The sequence below is a fragment of the Somniosus microcephalus genome, chromosome 2, assembly GCF_052327205.1.
Source record: "Somniosus microcephalus isolate GS21.2 chromosome 2, FLI_Smic_1.0, whole genome shotgun sequence".
NCBI lineage: Eukaryota > Metazoa > Chordata > Chondrichthyes > Squaliformes > Somniosidae > Somniosus > Somniosus microcephalus.
In genome coordinates this window covers 236694861-236711147 of record NC_140988.1, presented here as the reverse complement: position 1 = coordinate 236711147, position 16287 = coordinate 236694861, and the positions used below count along the sequence as shown (strand labels likewise).

Genomic DNA, 16287 nt, shown 5'->3' with positions numbered 1-16287 from the left:
ATATTGGCAAACAATGATGTAGAACAGCAATAGGGAACATTTAAAATGGTGTTCAACAGAGTCCAGGAAAAATATATTCCGCTAAAAAACAAGAACAAGATAAACACCAATGAGACACCATGGATGAATAAAGTCATAAGGGAAAAATTGAGAGTAAGGAAAGAGGAATACTTTAAGTACATGGACAGCAGGGGAGAGCATGATAAGGGAGAATATGAAGAGATTAGGAGAGAAGTAAAAAAAAAAATTAGGAAGGCAAAAAATAACTGAAATTAAGTTATCACGGAACATAAAACAAAATAGTAAAATATTTTACAGGCACATAACTGAAAAAAAGGTCAGGATGGGAATAGGGCCACGAAGAAATGGACAAGATAATACCACAGGCAGCGATAGAGAGATGGCAGAAATATTAAATAATTACTTTGCTTCAGTATTTACCATCGAGATAGTACAGGTGGACATAATGAGATTAGTGAGATAATTGCATTTAAAATAAAGAGAGATATATTAAATAAACTAATCAAACTCAGAGGATTAAACCCCTGGTCCGGATGGAATACATCCGCGCATTTTAAAAGACTCTAGGGAAGAGGTAGCAGAAGCATTACTACACATATTTAATAATTCATTAAAAAAAGGTATAGTGCCAGAGGACTGGCGGATAGCTAACGTAATACCTATATTTAAGAAGGGAGACAGAACAGTCAGCTTATCAGTGGTAGGAAAATAATGGAATCCCGACTAAAGGAGAAAATAAAAGAACATCTAGAAATCAAAAATAATAATGAATAGTCAGCATGGATTTCAAAAGGGAAAGTATTGCTTGATCAACCTCATTGAATTTTTTGAACAGCTAACAGAGTAGACAAGGGTAATGCAGATGCAATTTATCTAGATTTTCAAAAGGCCTTCGATAACGTACCACATAAAAGACTGATGAATAAGGTCAGAGCATGCAGTCAAGTGACAAGTAGCAGAATAGATAGCTAGCTGGCTTCAAGACAGAAAGCAGAGAGTACGGGTAAAGGGTAGCTATTCAGAGTGGCAGAAGGTGGGAAGTGGTGTTCTACAAGGATCAGTGCTGGGATGACAGTTGTTCACAATTTATATTAACCATTTAGACTTTGGAATCAATAACGCAATTTCTAAATTTGTGGATGACACCAAATTTTTGGGGGGGGTGGGGGATAGTCAATACTGAAGAGGACTGCAACAAATTACAGGAAGACTTTAATAAACTTGCAGAATGGGCATATAATTAGCAAATGAATTTCAACACACATAAATGTGAAGTATTACATTTTGGTAGGAAGAATAGGGAGATCACTTATTGGCCCAGAAATTCAGGTCTCCACAGGTAAACCCAATGGAAGTGCCGGTTTTGTGCATGCACTGCGCATGCGCGGGAAACCGGCACTTCCGTTCTTGAAAGAAGGGGTCCAGAGGTGGAACGCGTGCACAGGAGAGGCAGCGCATGCGCATGGAACTTACATTTTTTTTTGCAGGTTTTCCCAGGAGGGTAAGTCTCCAGGAGTTACACTTTTAAAAAGCAGGCTTTTTACAAGGTAAGTGGTGAATTAATTAAAATTAAAACATTTTTTCCACAGGTTTATTATTTTTAAACACTTTAAAGAAAGGTAAGTTTATTTTTAGCCCTGTTAGAAAATGTAATTAATTTTTTCAAATATTTAAATTATTGTTTAAATTGGTTATTTCATGTAATTTATACTTTATTTAAAAAATGTGATGTTTAAAAAAAATGTATTTGAAGATTTAGTGATGTTTTGGAGCTTATAGTATTTATAGGTTTGACAGGTCTTCCTGTCAAACTTATGAATGAAGCATTCCCTGCTACCATTGGCTCTCCATGGCCCACGTGATCCCAGGGGACGCTTTGAACTAACTGCGCCCCTGGGATATGCAAGCACTGCGCGCCGGCAGTTGGAGGAGGCCCAGGATCGGAATCCCACGTAGGCCCACAGTTCAATGGCTGGCGCGGTAGGTAAGTGCAGGTCGGGGGCTTGCACCCGTGGGAAGCCCCTGACCCGAATTTCTGGGCCATTATTTAGAGTGTACGAGTCTGGATGGGGTAGAGGAGCAAAGGGATCCGAGTACAAATACACAAATCACTAAAAGTAGCAACACAGGTTAACAAGACCATAAAAAAGCAAACCAAGCACTAGAGCATATTTCTAGAGGGATAGAATTGAAAAGTAGTGAAGTTATGCTAAACTTGTATTGAACCTTGGTTAGACTACACTTGGAGTACTGCGTATAATTCTGGTCGCCATATTATAAAAAGGATAGAGGTACTGGAGAGGGTTAGAGAAGATTTACAGGGATGACACCAGAAATGAGAGGGTATACCCATCAGGAAAGGATGAACAGGCTGTGTCGCTTATCTCTTGAAAAAAGGCTGAGCAGTGACCTAATAGAGGTCTTTAAAATTATGAAAGGTTTTGATAGAGTGGATATAGAGAGAGTGTTTCCACTTGTGGGGCCATCAATATAAGACAGTCGCCAAGAAATCAAATAGGGAATTCAGAAGAAACTTCTTTACCCAGAGTGGTGAGAATGTGGAACTCGCTACCACAGGGAGTGGTTGAAGCGAATAGTTTAGATGCATTTAAGGGGAAGTTAGATAAGCATATGAGGGATAAGGGAATAGAGGGTTATGCTGATAGAGTTAGATGAGGAAAGACAGGAGGTGGCTCGAGTGGAGCATAAATGCCAGCATGGGCTGGTTGGGCCAAATGGCCTGTTTCTGTGCTGTATATCCAATGTAATCCTATGTAGATGCACCCAAAATTTTACCTTGTTTCTGTCAGATTCTGATTGACCTGCTGTGCATTTTCTGCTTTTAAGACTCACAACTTTCAGTTTTCTTTTCCAAGATAATTGCAGATTAAGATGGCCATTCATCTTGGTTCATCCATCCAGAAAGACCCTGGCCTTCTTTACCCAGAGTACTGCAGCATCCAATTGTTCTTTAAAATTATTCCAGAGTGTTCACCGCCCTATCTGGAAGCCTGTTCCAAGTGTTGATCACTCTTTGTGAAGAAATTATCAGTCCTGAACTTACCTTTTGCTGGCTTGAACCTGTGACCCTTTATACTACTCTTGCAATTTAATTTAACATTTTCCAGATTTACCTTTTCCTATCGTATATACCTCTAAGATCAACTCTCGGACACCTTTCCAGACTGAAAAGACAATTCTCTCTGGGTCATTCCTCATAATTCAGACCTTATCTGACAAGGAATCAGCCTTGTGGCTCTTCTCTGTACTGCCTCTAGCACTTGAATATCTCCCTTGTTTCTCGGTGACCTGAAATGGACACAGTACTCAAGGTGTGGTCTGACCAGAGCACTGTCCAGTTCCAGCACAACTTTCTCTGACTTGTATTCTACTACCTGGGCTATATAGTTTGCCATTCCAATTGATTACTGCAGTGATTGGATAGATTGAGTGTTCAAATCTACTGAATCTCTTTCCACTTCACTATAAGCTATTTAAGCACTACTTAGTCTCCATCCATTTTTCCTATGTGCAGTATCTTATAATTGTCCATATTAAATTTAATTAGCTGTCGTTCTGCCCACTTGCATATTTGTCCAACTACTAAAGGAGTTGTGAGGTTGTCCCCATAGAAACAATTGCCCATTCTAATTTAGTTACCAATTTAATCAATTTCTGAATCTAAATCCTTAATGTAAATGTAGAAATGGATCTCTGGGATACCTCCTCAGCATGTCCCCATACCCTGATATAACTGAGCTCTCAACTGTATTGAAGTTTCAACCAGATTAGAACAGTATAGCTATAGGTTTTTCACATCTTCATACTTGTGGTCATCAAAATAAATGGATTTTAAAATTCTATCACCTTTCTATAATATTAAAAATCTTACTTCTGTGCACAATTCCTGCCTGGAGTGCTTTACTTTCCGTTGTTACATTTTTGTCATGCTTTTGTGTCAACTTCTTCCCATTATAATTTCCTGTGTCATTTAACGTGTACTTTGCCCATTAAACTTGCAATGTTGATGGCACAATTGCAAGTGACTCTGCAGCAGCTGTCAGAGTTGCTTGTGCCAGTTCAGCCATCATCTTGATTTTCTTCCCTGTGGTTTTTCCTTTTTGGCAAGTGAATTTTTAGCTTACTTTAAAACTTTATTAAAATGGACCTCCATCTATTATCCACTAAATACAGTATGTGGGCTTGCATTTCATTGAAAACTCATAAGTACTTGCAGTAAATGTCACTCTTGTGGGTTGCAGTATGATAATGTGACACACACAATAGCTGCTATTTTATAGTGAGAGTATATTACCGTGAGTGCACAATTTGGTTGCCGGCTTCCCACAAATTGCTCAATATGTTTTCCGGGGAAAAAAATTAATCCACCTTTTTTTTCTCTTAATGAAATTTCTAATGCCCAAAATAAGGGTTGAAACAAGCTAAAAATAAAAATTCATATTTTAGAATAATTAATAAAATGTATCTGTTGAAGGCAGCCTTTGTTTTGTAATGTACCAAAAATTGCCTTGAAACCAGGAATTATGCCTGATTCAAATTATCAGTCCATGACTACACCGGTTATTAATATATAACAAAATAATTCACCATCTTATGTAAAAACAAAAATACAATTGAGTGCTTAGGTATTCAAAAATTCTATGAAACTTTGGTGTATTAATGAATATGCCAAAATGTTCAGAGCATAATTTTTTTTTTTTTGAGTTCCTAGGCAATAATCCAATATATTTTAGTACCTTTGCTTCTTGAATTTCCTTATCAGCAATTTCGAGTGCAATTTCTTTGTCCCTCTCCAACTGCTGCGCCAACTGGTCGATCTCATTCAATTCGTTACATAAGTGCTCATTTTTGGTGCTCAGGTTTACAACCTCATTTGTTGCGTCACTTTTTTTCTCCAGAAGCTCCTTCATCTGCTTCTCCAGATCACAGTTTGTTCGCTGAAGATAGTCAACCTGTAATTATTGTTTGAGGGGGAAAATAATCCTGAGTATGGCAGCTATATCATACGATATCAAACGTTGAATGCAAGTATGAATTAACAAAAGGTCAATGAACAAAATCACTATACTGCAAACTCCAGTAACTCCAAAGTTGTAAAGCTGCTATTGCCCTATTGATTGATTTACAATGATCTTCTACTGTATGAGCTACTGCTTGCTTTACACATTTTGTCTCGTGATAAAACCATCAACACATTTGGACACCAATTAACTCTATCCCAACTACTTAAAAAATCTCGTACAAATTTGGTCCTTAAATCTAAAACAAATAATCCCCTCATATCTTCCACTCGATGGCCTTTTATCTATTGCAAGAGGAAAAACCTACATCTTAAGTTTTACATTTGATTATGCTTCTATGTGAGACACACTCTGAATAAGTAATTATAATTTACTAAATATTTAAATTGTGTGTAATTTTTTAAGTCATAATTGAAGACATTTAAGCACTGATTTTAACTCAGCAACAACAACTTGTATTTATATAGCACTTTTAACATAGTAAAACGTCCTAAGGCGAGTAGTGGAGGCGTAGGGATGGCCTTAGCGAGGTGTTCGTCGTCATCGATGACATGTTGAAGGCTGCGAAGAACATGGCGTAGTTTCTCCGCTCCGGGGAAGTACTGGATGACGAAGGGTACTCCGTTGGTTGTGTCCAGTGTTTGTCTTCTGAGGAGGTCTATGCGATTTTTTGCTGTGGCCCGTCGGAACTGTCGATCGACGAGTCGAGCGTCATATCCCGTTCTTATGAGGGCGTCTTTCAGCGTCTGTAGGTGTCTCATAAGAACGGGATAGGACGCTCGACTCGTCGATCGACAGTTCCGACGGGCCACAGCAAAAAATCGCATAGACCTCCTCAGAAGACAAACACGGGACACAACCAACAGAGTACCCTTCTTCGTCCAGTACTTCCCCGGAGCGGAGAAACTGCGCCATGTTCTTCGCAGCCTTCAACATGTCATCGATGACGACGAACACCTCGCTAAGGCCATCCCCACGCCTCCACTACTCGCCTTCAAACAGCCGCCTAACCTCAAACAGACCATCGTTCGCAGCAAATTACCCAGCTTTCAGGAGAACAGCGACCACAACACCACACAACCCTGCCACGGCAACCTCTGCAAGACATGCCAGATCATCAACACAGATACCATCATCACACGTGAGGACACCACCCACCAGGTACATGGTACATACTCATGTGACTCGGCCAACGTTGTCTACCTCATACGTTGCAGGAAAGGATGCCCCGGAGCATGGTACATCGGCGAGACCATGCAGACACTGCGACAACGGATGAACGGACACCGCACAACAATTGCCAGGCAGGAGTGTTCCCTCCCAGTCGGGGAACACTTCAGCAGTCAAGGACATTCAGCCTCCAATCTTCGGGTAAGCATTCTCCAAGGCGGCCTTCGAGGCACACGACAACGCAAAATCGTAGAGCAGAAACTGATAGCCAAGTTCCGCACTCGTGAGAACGGCCTCAACCGGGATCTTGGGTACATGTCACGCTACATGTAACCCCACCTGACGTAGGGTCATCCAGACTCGAGTCGTCGTTGGCTTGTTTTCTCTATACAGCTGCGGTCAGACCTGCTGTGATTTCCAGCAAAGAAAATGTTTTTTGTCTGTTTTTTGTTTTTCATACAGACCCCAGCATCTGCAACATTTTACCCCTTGTGACCCCACCTCATTGTTCTTTGATGTAATGTTTTCCTGACTGACCTGTTTGGACACCATTCACACCTTTGATTGCTGTGATTATCTCTCTGCCGAGGTGTGATAAATGGCAGTTAGAAAGATTACCTGTAATCATCTGGCATTATTCTCTGACTATATAATCTGTGTCTATAGGCATCTCGCCACTTCACCTGATGAAGGAGCAGTGCTCCGAAAGCTTGTGATTTCAAATAAAACTGTTGGACTATAACCTGGTGTTGTGTGACTTCTTACATTTGTCTACCCCAGTCCAACACCGGCATCTCCACACCAATTTAGAGACCGTGGAGGGGTCGAGAGAAGAGGTAGTGAGGTGGAGCTGGGTGTCATAGAAACATAAACAGAGAAGTTAGGAGTACGAGTAGGCCATTCAGCCCCTCGAGTCTGCTCCGCCATTTATTGAGATCATGGTGATCATCCAAATTCAGTACCCTGTCCCTGCTTTCTCCCTTTGATCCCTTTAGCCTCAAGAAATATATCTAATTCCTTCTATATTTAATGAATTGGCCTCAACTGCGTTCTGTGGTAGAGAATTCCACAGGTTCACCACTCTCTGGGTGAAGAAATTCCTCATTTCTGTCCTAAATGGCTTACCCCTTATCCTTAGATTGTGACCCCTGGTTCTGGACTCCCCCGCCATCGGGAACATCCTTCCTGTATCTAGTCCTGTTAGAATTTTATAAGTTTCAATGAGATCCCCTCTCATTCGTCAGCGTACATGTGGAAACTGATGCTGTGTTTTCAGATGATGTCACCAAGGGGCAACATGTAGATAAGAAATAGGATAGAAATAAATGAGAATCAGGCAGGGAGTCCTGAATACATCACGACGTGCATGGATTCTTTAGCGCAGTCAAGACCATCTATGGCCCAAGCACCCAAGGCCCTACCCCACTGCGGGCCAAGGACAGAGGGGCAGTCAGTGCCCGCTGGAAGGAGCACTTCGAAGATCTCCTTAACCGCGACTCTGTCTTCGACACAAGTGTCCTCAACTCCATCCCACAGCATGCTACCCGCCCCCATCTCAGCTCAACCCCAGCCCGGCATGAGGTTGAAAAGGCTATCCAACAACTGAACAACAACAAGGCCTCAGGAGCAGATGGAATCCCGTCGAGGCACTAAAGCATGGCGGAGAAGCACGAATTCATGAACTAATTTCTCTTATCTGGAAGAAGGGGAGCATGCCAGGGGATCTCAGAGGCCGTAATTGTAACCATCTTCAAGAAAGGTGACAAGTCCGATTGCGGTAATTACAGAGGAGTTTCCCTGCTGTCTGCCACAGGGAAAGTCATTGCAAGAATTCTCCTCAATCGCCTTCTCCCAGTGGCCAAAGAGCTCCTCCCAGAGTCACAATGCAGATTCTGCCCACTAAGGGGCACAATGAACATGATCTTCACCGCATGTCAATTACAAGAGAAATGCAGGGAATAGCACCAACCGCTGTACGTGGCCTTCTTTGATCTCACAAAGGCCTTCGACACTGTCAACCGTGAGGGATTATGGAGTGTCCTCCTCAAATTCGGCTGCCCTCAAGTTTGTCACCATCTTCCGCCTGCTTCACGACGACATGCAAGCTGTGACCCTGACCAACGGTTCCACCACAGACCCAATTCACGTACGAACCGGGGTCAAGCAAGGCTGTGTTATCGCACCAACGCTCTTCTCGATCTTCCTTGCTGTAATGCTCCATCTCACCCTCAGTAAGCTCCCTGCTGGAGTGGAGCTAATTTACAGAACAAACGGGAAACTGTTCAACCTCCGTCACCTCCAGTCCAGATCCAAGGTCATCCCATCCTCTGTCGTCAAATTACAGTATGCAGACGCGCTCACTCGGAGGTCGAACTCCAAACCATCGTCAACACCTTCACCGAAGCATACGAGAGCATGGGTCTTACACTAAACATCCGTAAGACAAAGGTGCTCTACCAATCTGCCCCTGCCACACAGTACTGCTCCTCGATTATCAAAATCCACGACAAGGCCTTGGACAACATGGACCACTTTCCATACCTTGGGATCCTACTGTCAACAAGGGCAGATGTCAACGGCGAAGTCCAACACCGCCTGCAGTGTGCCAGTGCAGTCTTCGGTTGCCTGAGGAAGAGAGTGTTTGAAGACCAGGACCTCAAACCCGGCACTAAGCTCATGGTCTACAAAGCAACAGTGATACCCGCCCTGCTGTATGCCTCAGAGACACCCGCCCTGCTGTATGCCTCAGAGACATGGACTATGTACAGCAGGCACCTCAAAGCACTGGAGAGGTACCACCAACGCTGCCTCCGCAAGATCCTGCAAATCCATTGGCAGGATAGGCGCACCAACGTCAGTGTTCTTGCTCAGGCCAACATCCCCAGCATCGAAGCTTTGACCACGCTCCGATGGACAGGTCACATTGTCCGCATGCCCAATCCGAAACTCCCAAAACAAGCGCTCTACTCAGAGCTCCGGCTTGGCAAGAGAGCCCCAGGTGGGCAGAGGAAATGCTTCAAGGACACCCTCAAAGCCTCCTTGAAAAAGTGTAACATCCCCACCGACACCTGGGAATCCCTGGTCCAAGACCGTACAAAGTGGAGGAGAAGTATCCGGGAAGGCGCCGAACACCTCGAGTCTCTTCGCCAGGAGCAAGCGGAAGCCAAGCGCAGGCAGCACAAGGAGCGCACGTCAACCCAAGCACCCCACCCATCCGCCCCTTCAACCACCGTCTGCCCCACCTGTGACAGAGACTGTAGGTCCCGCATTGGACTCGTCAGTCACCTGCGAACTCATTTTTAATGCGGAAGCAAGTCATCCTCGGTCCCAAGAAGCTGCCTAAGAAGGAAGAAGATTGGCATGAGGGCCAGGCATTTTTCCATTTGACTTCCCTACCGATTGCATTGGGAATCGGGCAGCCTACCTATATGGAATTTCCGGCATGACTCCAGGGAACAATTTAAAGCAGGGATGTACCTCTTAAAGAGAGGTTGCAATCGCCACTCTGATTTTTGCTTGACCAACTGTGAATGAATTTTTGGCACCAGAGGCGAATCGAAGGGTTGCAGCCACAAGCAGCCCCCCTGCCGCTTGCCTGATGTCTCCCTGGATGAAGTCAGTGCAAGGATTTCCCCATCAGCTGTAAGAGCATTCCCAGGGTCACTATGAAGCAGGTCTAGACAGAGCTGATTGACGGGGACAATGCCACCAGCATCACCCCCAGGACCTGGGTTCAACATGGAAAGAGGTTCAATGATCCCCAGAGAAGCAAGGGTGAGTCCAGCTCTTCACCTCTCTCTCAACAGCACCTAACACCACCCATCCCCCACCACTCTCAACAATTCTCTCCCCTTTATCACATGCTTCAGTGTACAATCACAAGGACAAACTGCAAATCTTGTCTTTCTCATTCCAAACACACTCACTTCCTCCGTTGTTCTCTTCACACCAACACCATTTTCTTCTCACATCCTAGCACTTGCTCAACCACCACTCCTCCCTCAATTCACATTACATACACTTGGCTTTACATTCATCACCTCCCCATCTTCATTCCATTTACTTCTCCATCTCTCAATACTTGCATAAGCCCTGCACGGTTTAACTTGTCTTTTCAACAGCCGCTCAATAACTCCTCACCCTCTTTCTGCAGGACAATGCAAGGGAGAGGACGAAAACCAGGGGAGTAGTCACTAACATCATCGCCCTCACCCAAACAGAACAAGAAACCCTGGAGATCAATGGCCCACACTAAACCTACAGGTTACCCAATTATGTCAGCTTAGTAACCCTCAAGGAAATTTACCTCAGAAAGGATTTTAATTAAATCTTAGTACTGTATATGATTACTTATTCTTTAAATATTTCAAACTAAGGATTTTAACTCGCACCTGTAGGTTTAAGTGTGCTATAAGGCGCTCATTACTTTTGCTTTTAGCTTCAAGAGAGATAACATCATGAGGACGACCACCTTCCAGCGTTCGGTTCAGGCGCTCTATTTCCTCGTCTCTTGCTTCAACCTATAAAAGAATGGTCATTAAACATATAATAAGGAAGGTGATTAGGGTGAAAGTAATGTTTTATGTATCGAGGCAATTGAATGTGGATATTGGACTGAAGGAGAGTCCATGTCATGTTTCTCTGGAAACCTTTATACAATTGGTGCTTAAAGTTATGCAAGTTCAAATGCACTAAAGTTGAGGTGAAAATGCAGTCTTCTGAATGCAAATAATCTGAATTTGAAAGGCACTTAATAAAGATACACTCCATCCTCATTGTAACAGTCCTTGGCAGCACATTGTACATTATAACAAGGTTAATAAAACAAATTAATGTTGCATAACAAAATGTAAAATAAAATATGAAAAGTCAGTTGTCACAGTTCATTAGTTTTCAGCAGTGGTCATAGAAACATAGAAAAATAGGAGCAGGAGTAGGCCATTCGGCCCTTCGAGCCTGCTCCACCATTCAATACGATCATGGCCTCTAAGAGACACGACAATTGGGTGCATTTGTAAAGCACAAATTCTAATTATATGCATTTTTATTTTAAGAAAGTGTTAGTGCAAGGGTTACATAGAATCATTACAGCACAGAAGGAGGCCATTCGGCCTGTGCCAGCTCTCTGCAAGAGCACTTCAGTTGGTCCCACTCCCCCACCCTTTCCCCATAGCCTTGCAATTTCTTTTCCTACAGGTACTTATCCAATTCCCTTTTGAAAGCCACGATTGAATCTGCCTCCACCACCTTTTCAGGCAGTGCATTCCAGATCATAACCACTCGCTGTGTAAAAAAGTTATTCCTCATGTTGCCTTTGGTTCTTCTGCCAGTCACCTTCAATCTGTGTCCTCTGGTTCTCGACCCTTCCGCCAATGGAAACAGTTTCTCTCTATCTACTTTGTCTAGACCCCTCATGATTTTGAACACCTATCAAATCTCCTCTCAGCCTTCACTGCTCTAAGGAGAACAACCCCAGCTTCTCCAGTCTATCCACGTAACTGAAGTCCCTCAACCCTGAAACCATTCTTGTAAATCTTTTCTGCACCCTCGGCCTTCACATCCTTCCTAAAGTGCGGTGTCCAGAATTGGACGCAATACTCCAGTTGAGGCCAAACCAGTGTTTTATAAAGGTTCATCATAACTTCCTTGCTTTTGTACGCTATGATCCTGATCTATATCCTGATCCCATATGCTTTTTTAATTGCTTTCTCAACCTGCCCTGCCACCTTCAACGATTTGTGCACATATACCCCCAGCTCTCTCTGTTCATGCACCCACTTTAGAATTGTAGCCTTTAGTTTATACTGCCTCTCTTCATTCTTCCTACTAGGGTTGCAAAATTCTGGGAATTTTTGAGAGGAAACTTTCCATGGGAATTTAGAGTTTTTTTGCACACTGATGGTTTTTGTCTCTGACCCTTATATTATCTTTGTCATCAAAATAGACATACTGTTCCATACAAATAAAAACAGGCTTTCAAAACTTTATTTAGGTTACAATTTTGAACTTTACTGAACCCCCACAAAAAAGACCCATCTAAAATAAAATAAGAGCCTGTAATTTGTCCTTATTTCGTCCCTTTGAGTCTTCTACTCATCATTGCTCCTCCTGATTCTCTGACTCTGGCGTGTCCATTTCCTCCTCTGTGTCATTGTCTAGCTGTGTGGTGGACACTTCTGTATCTGGCTCAATAGGTTTTAGGTTCACCCGGATAGCCACCAGTTTCTCCACTCTCTTGTTAGTCAGCCTGCTGCACACCTTTGTATGCGTATTCCCAAAAACTGACCAGTTTCGTTCAGAGGCCGCTGATGAAGGTGGGATTTGGAGTATCACCGATGCAATGGGTGACAGGGCCTCAGATGCACCAAGTCCCTTCCATCAGGTATGTGCACTGATATGCTTGCATGATTCCCATATCCCATCCCCATTCCAAAGTCCTTGCTTGGTAGAGAACTTTGCCAGACTTCCCAGAACTTTGCCCATGTCCAGATTGAGGTGGTGTGAGAGGGTAGAAATCACATAGTAAGCACTGTTGATCTGTTCTCCAGAAAGTATTGGTCTCCCAACATGCTTTGGGTCCAGCATGTATGCTGCAGCATGAATCGGCTTGATACAAAATTCTTGACGCGTCTGTATGAATTGAACAATTGCCTTCTCCTCTGCTTTGAGCAGCAGGGATGTGGGTAGGACAATGCTGATTTGTTCTTTGAAATCAGCAAAAAGCCTGAGAACATCTGACAAGACAGCGTCATCTCCTTCAATCTGAGCAATTGCAGATGCTTCTGGTGAAGAGTAGTTTAAGGCTGCTAACCACGCTCTCCCAAAACACATCATCCAGCAGTATTTTCTTGATGGTGGTTTCCATATCCCCAGACTGGGATATTGTCATTTCTTGCAGCGACTCCTTACCCTCCAGAAGGCTGTTGTACATTATGACAACGCCACCCCATCTAGTGTTGCTGGGCAGCTTCAGTGTGGTGTTCTTGTTCTTTGTCGTTTGCTTGGAGTTGTAGGTTGCTGCAACTACCTGTTTTCCCCTGACATACTTAACAACTTGCTTGGCTCTCTTGTACAGTGTTTCCATGGTTCTCAAACCTATGATGTCCTTGAGGAGCAGGTTGAGCCCATGAGCTGCGCACCCAATAGACGTAATATGAGGGTAGGCCTCCTCCACTTAAGCCCAAGCAGCCTTCATATTCGCAGCATTGTCAGCAACTACTGCAAAGACCTTTTGTGATCCAAGATTGTTGATGACCGCTTTCAGCTCATCAGCAATGTATGTGCCTGTGTGTCTGTTGTCCTTCGTGTCTGTGCTCTTGAAGAACACTGGGAGAGGAGTGGAGACTATGTAGTTTGATGCCCTCCCCTCGTACATTTGACCATCCATCTGAGATAACTGCAACACAGTCTGCCATCTCTATTGTTTCTTTGAACTTTCCTTGGACTTTGTTATACTCAGCCTCCAGCAAATAATAGACAAAGCATGTCTGGTGGGAGGACAGTGTGCAGGGCGAATAACATTGAAAAATCTCTTCCAGTACACATTGGCTGTGAGCATGAGGGGTGAACCTGTCGCATATACAGCTCGAGCAAGGCACTCATCTGCATTCTTCTGGCGAAGGTTATCCATTGTATCAAAGAACCTTCCAAGTGGGCCAGGAGTTGCTGATGATAAGGAGCCTGATGCTGAATGTGAACCATCATCTTCTTGAATGGAAGCGGAGGAATTCTGGACTGACTGCTGTGAGCTTTGAGTGAAGTTGTTGCATTTGGATAAATGCTGCTGCATCTTTGTGGCATTCTTTACATATGGCTTTGTACAGTGTTTGCACATGTACACAGTCTTTCCATCTTTAATGTCTGGGGTAAAATGCTTCCCACACATCCGACGGTAAACGTGGCATTGTTCTATGCAGAGAAATAAAGGGCATTCGTCTTTGTGTCGAACTGCGGTCGATCAGCACGATTGCAGCAGGGTGAGTAAATTTTTCCTGATGCTCCATGTGATGGAAGCATGACCTGTACACGCATGACGCTACATCCACTCATCCAACCAATCAGGACACATTTGTTCACAGTCACACACAAAACTTGTAATTATTAAAACAAGCCAAGTAAGAAGATAAACATATATTGATTAAGAAATTCCTTAATAATTAAGATTTCATCTGTTAGTAATTTTAAGAGGGCCTGTGGGAAAAAATGAAAGAAATACAAAAAAAAACAATATTATGCTAGCATGTGCTTTTTTGGGCAAAGTTCTCAAGCTAAACGTCCCGTGGAAAATTTCCGGAAATCTCCTGGAAACTTTCCACCCCTTCGCAACCCTACTTCCTACCAAAATGTATCACTTCGCACTTTTCTGAGTTAAATTTCATCTGCCACATGACTACTCATTCCATCAGCCTATCTATGTCCTCTTGAAGTCTATCACTATACTTCCAAGTTTTGTGTCATCTGCAAATTTTGAAATTGTGGTCTGTACACCCAAGTCCAAGTCAGTAATATACATCATGAAAAGCAGTGGCCCTGGAGAATACCACTGTGTACCTTCCTCCAGTCTGATAAACAACCATTCACCACTACTCTCTGTTTCCTGTCACTTAGCCAATTTTGTATCCATGCTGCTACTGTTCCTTTTATTCCATGGGCTTCAACTTTGCTGGTAGGCGATACGTTAATTAAAATATTTCCGATTCACATACCAACTCATGGCTGTGACAAGTATTTGTTATTATTTTGATTATAGGTAGAGAGGCGGAAAGGTTTAGGGAGCGAATTCCAGAGCTTAGGGCCGAGGCAGCTGAAGGCATGGCTGCCAATAGTAGTGATTAAAATCGGAGCTGCGCAAGAGGCCAGAATTGCAGAGATCTTGGAGGGTTGTAGGGCTGGAGGAGATTACAGAGATAGGGAAGGGTGAGGCCATGGAGGGATTTGAAAACAAGGATGAGAATTTTAAAATCGGAGTGACTGCTGCCAATGACCGGAAGCTGTGCAGAAGCGTACTGCACATTAATCTGGAAGCTCCAACAACCAGAAGCCATGATGTTTCTGCTTTTTAAAAAATGAGCCTGCTCCATTCTCAGCTTTTTCTAACAAACCCACTCCCTTCCCGGCTTTTGTTAAATGAGCCCGCTCCCTTCCCGGCTTTTTGTAACGAACCCGCTCCCTTTCTGGCTTTTTGCAACGAGCCTGCTCCCTTCCCAGCTTTTTGTAATGAGCCCGTTCCCTTCCCAGCTTTTTCTAATGAGCCTGCTCCCTTCACAGCTTTTTTTAAACGAGCCTGCTCCCGTAACGAACCAGAGCGCGCATGCGCAGAACACTTCTACGCAGTTTCTGGTTCTTCATGTTTGCCTACAAAACACTGATTACACTTTGAAAATAATTCTTTGGCTGTGAAGCACTTTGAGTTATCCTGAGGACATGAAAGGCACTATATAAATGCAAGCCTTTCTTTTCACTTGCAACAATTTCCATTTACATAGCACCTTTGACGCAGAAAAATACCTCTTTGGCATTTCGCAGAGAAGAAAAGGGGCAGACGCCAGTTAAGCGAGGTTTATATGTAAAGCTCTGGTGATTGAGATTCATGAATTCAAAGGGAGAGATACTGTTGAAAAGTCTACAGTTAATCCAGTACAGATTGCTGAATGTAGGGTAATTCCTAATCTTACAGGTGAGATTATCAGGATCATAAACGTTCATTTATGGTAAGTTTGGTAAAACTGTTGTTTTGAAAGACTGAATGGCACTTTCAAGGATAAATGTTTCTTGTTCCCTCACTCAATAAGGAATTGAGCCAAACCTTTATAGATGATGACTGGTAGATACAAGCAAAGGCATGAATCTTAGCAGAATTTTTAAAAAATAAGAGTGTTCATTCCAAAGAGAAAATCCAAGGAGTTGGCAATGCGTGCAAATTTAGCCTTGGCAGGCTGGGCATTAGTAGATGAGATCTTAAGTACAATTTCAGGATGTAATGGGGGGCAGGGAACCTCCAAACAAAATATCAGCTTCTAGGCTGCATTCAATCAGCCTTAAATATGGCAACAAG

General features: G+C 43.2%; 1 protein-coding gene across 3 annotated transcripts in view; it reads right to left on the bottom strand.

The window, feature by feature from the left end:
- cep135 (centrosomal protein 135) overlaps positions 1–16287 on the bottom strand; it is a 257425-nt gene that overhangs the window by 193295 nt on the left and 47843 nt on the right. For all 3 annotated transcript variants that reach the window (XM_085970351.1, XM_085970360.1, XM_085970370.1), the window contains exons 7-8: positions 10625–10753; positions 4779–4994 (exon numbers count right to left, since the gene is read on the bottom strand). In XM_085970351.1, coding sequence (XP_085826477.1) covers positions 4779–4994; positions 10625–10753 — 345 coding nt within the window. The remainder of the gene's footprint in view (positions 1–4778; positions 4995–10624; positions 10754–16287) is intronic.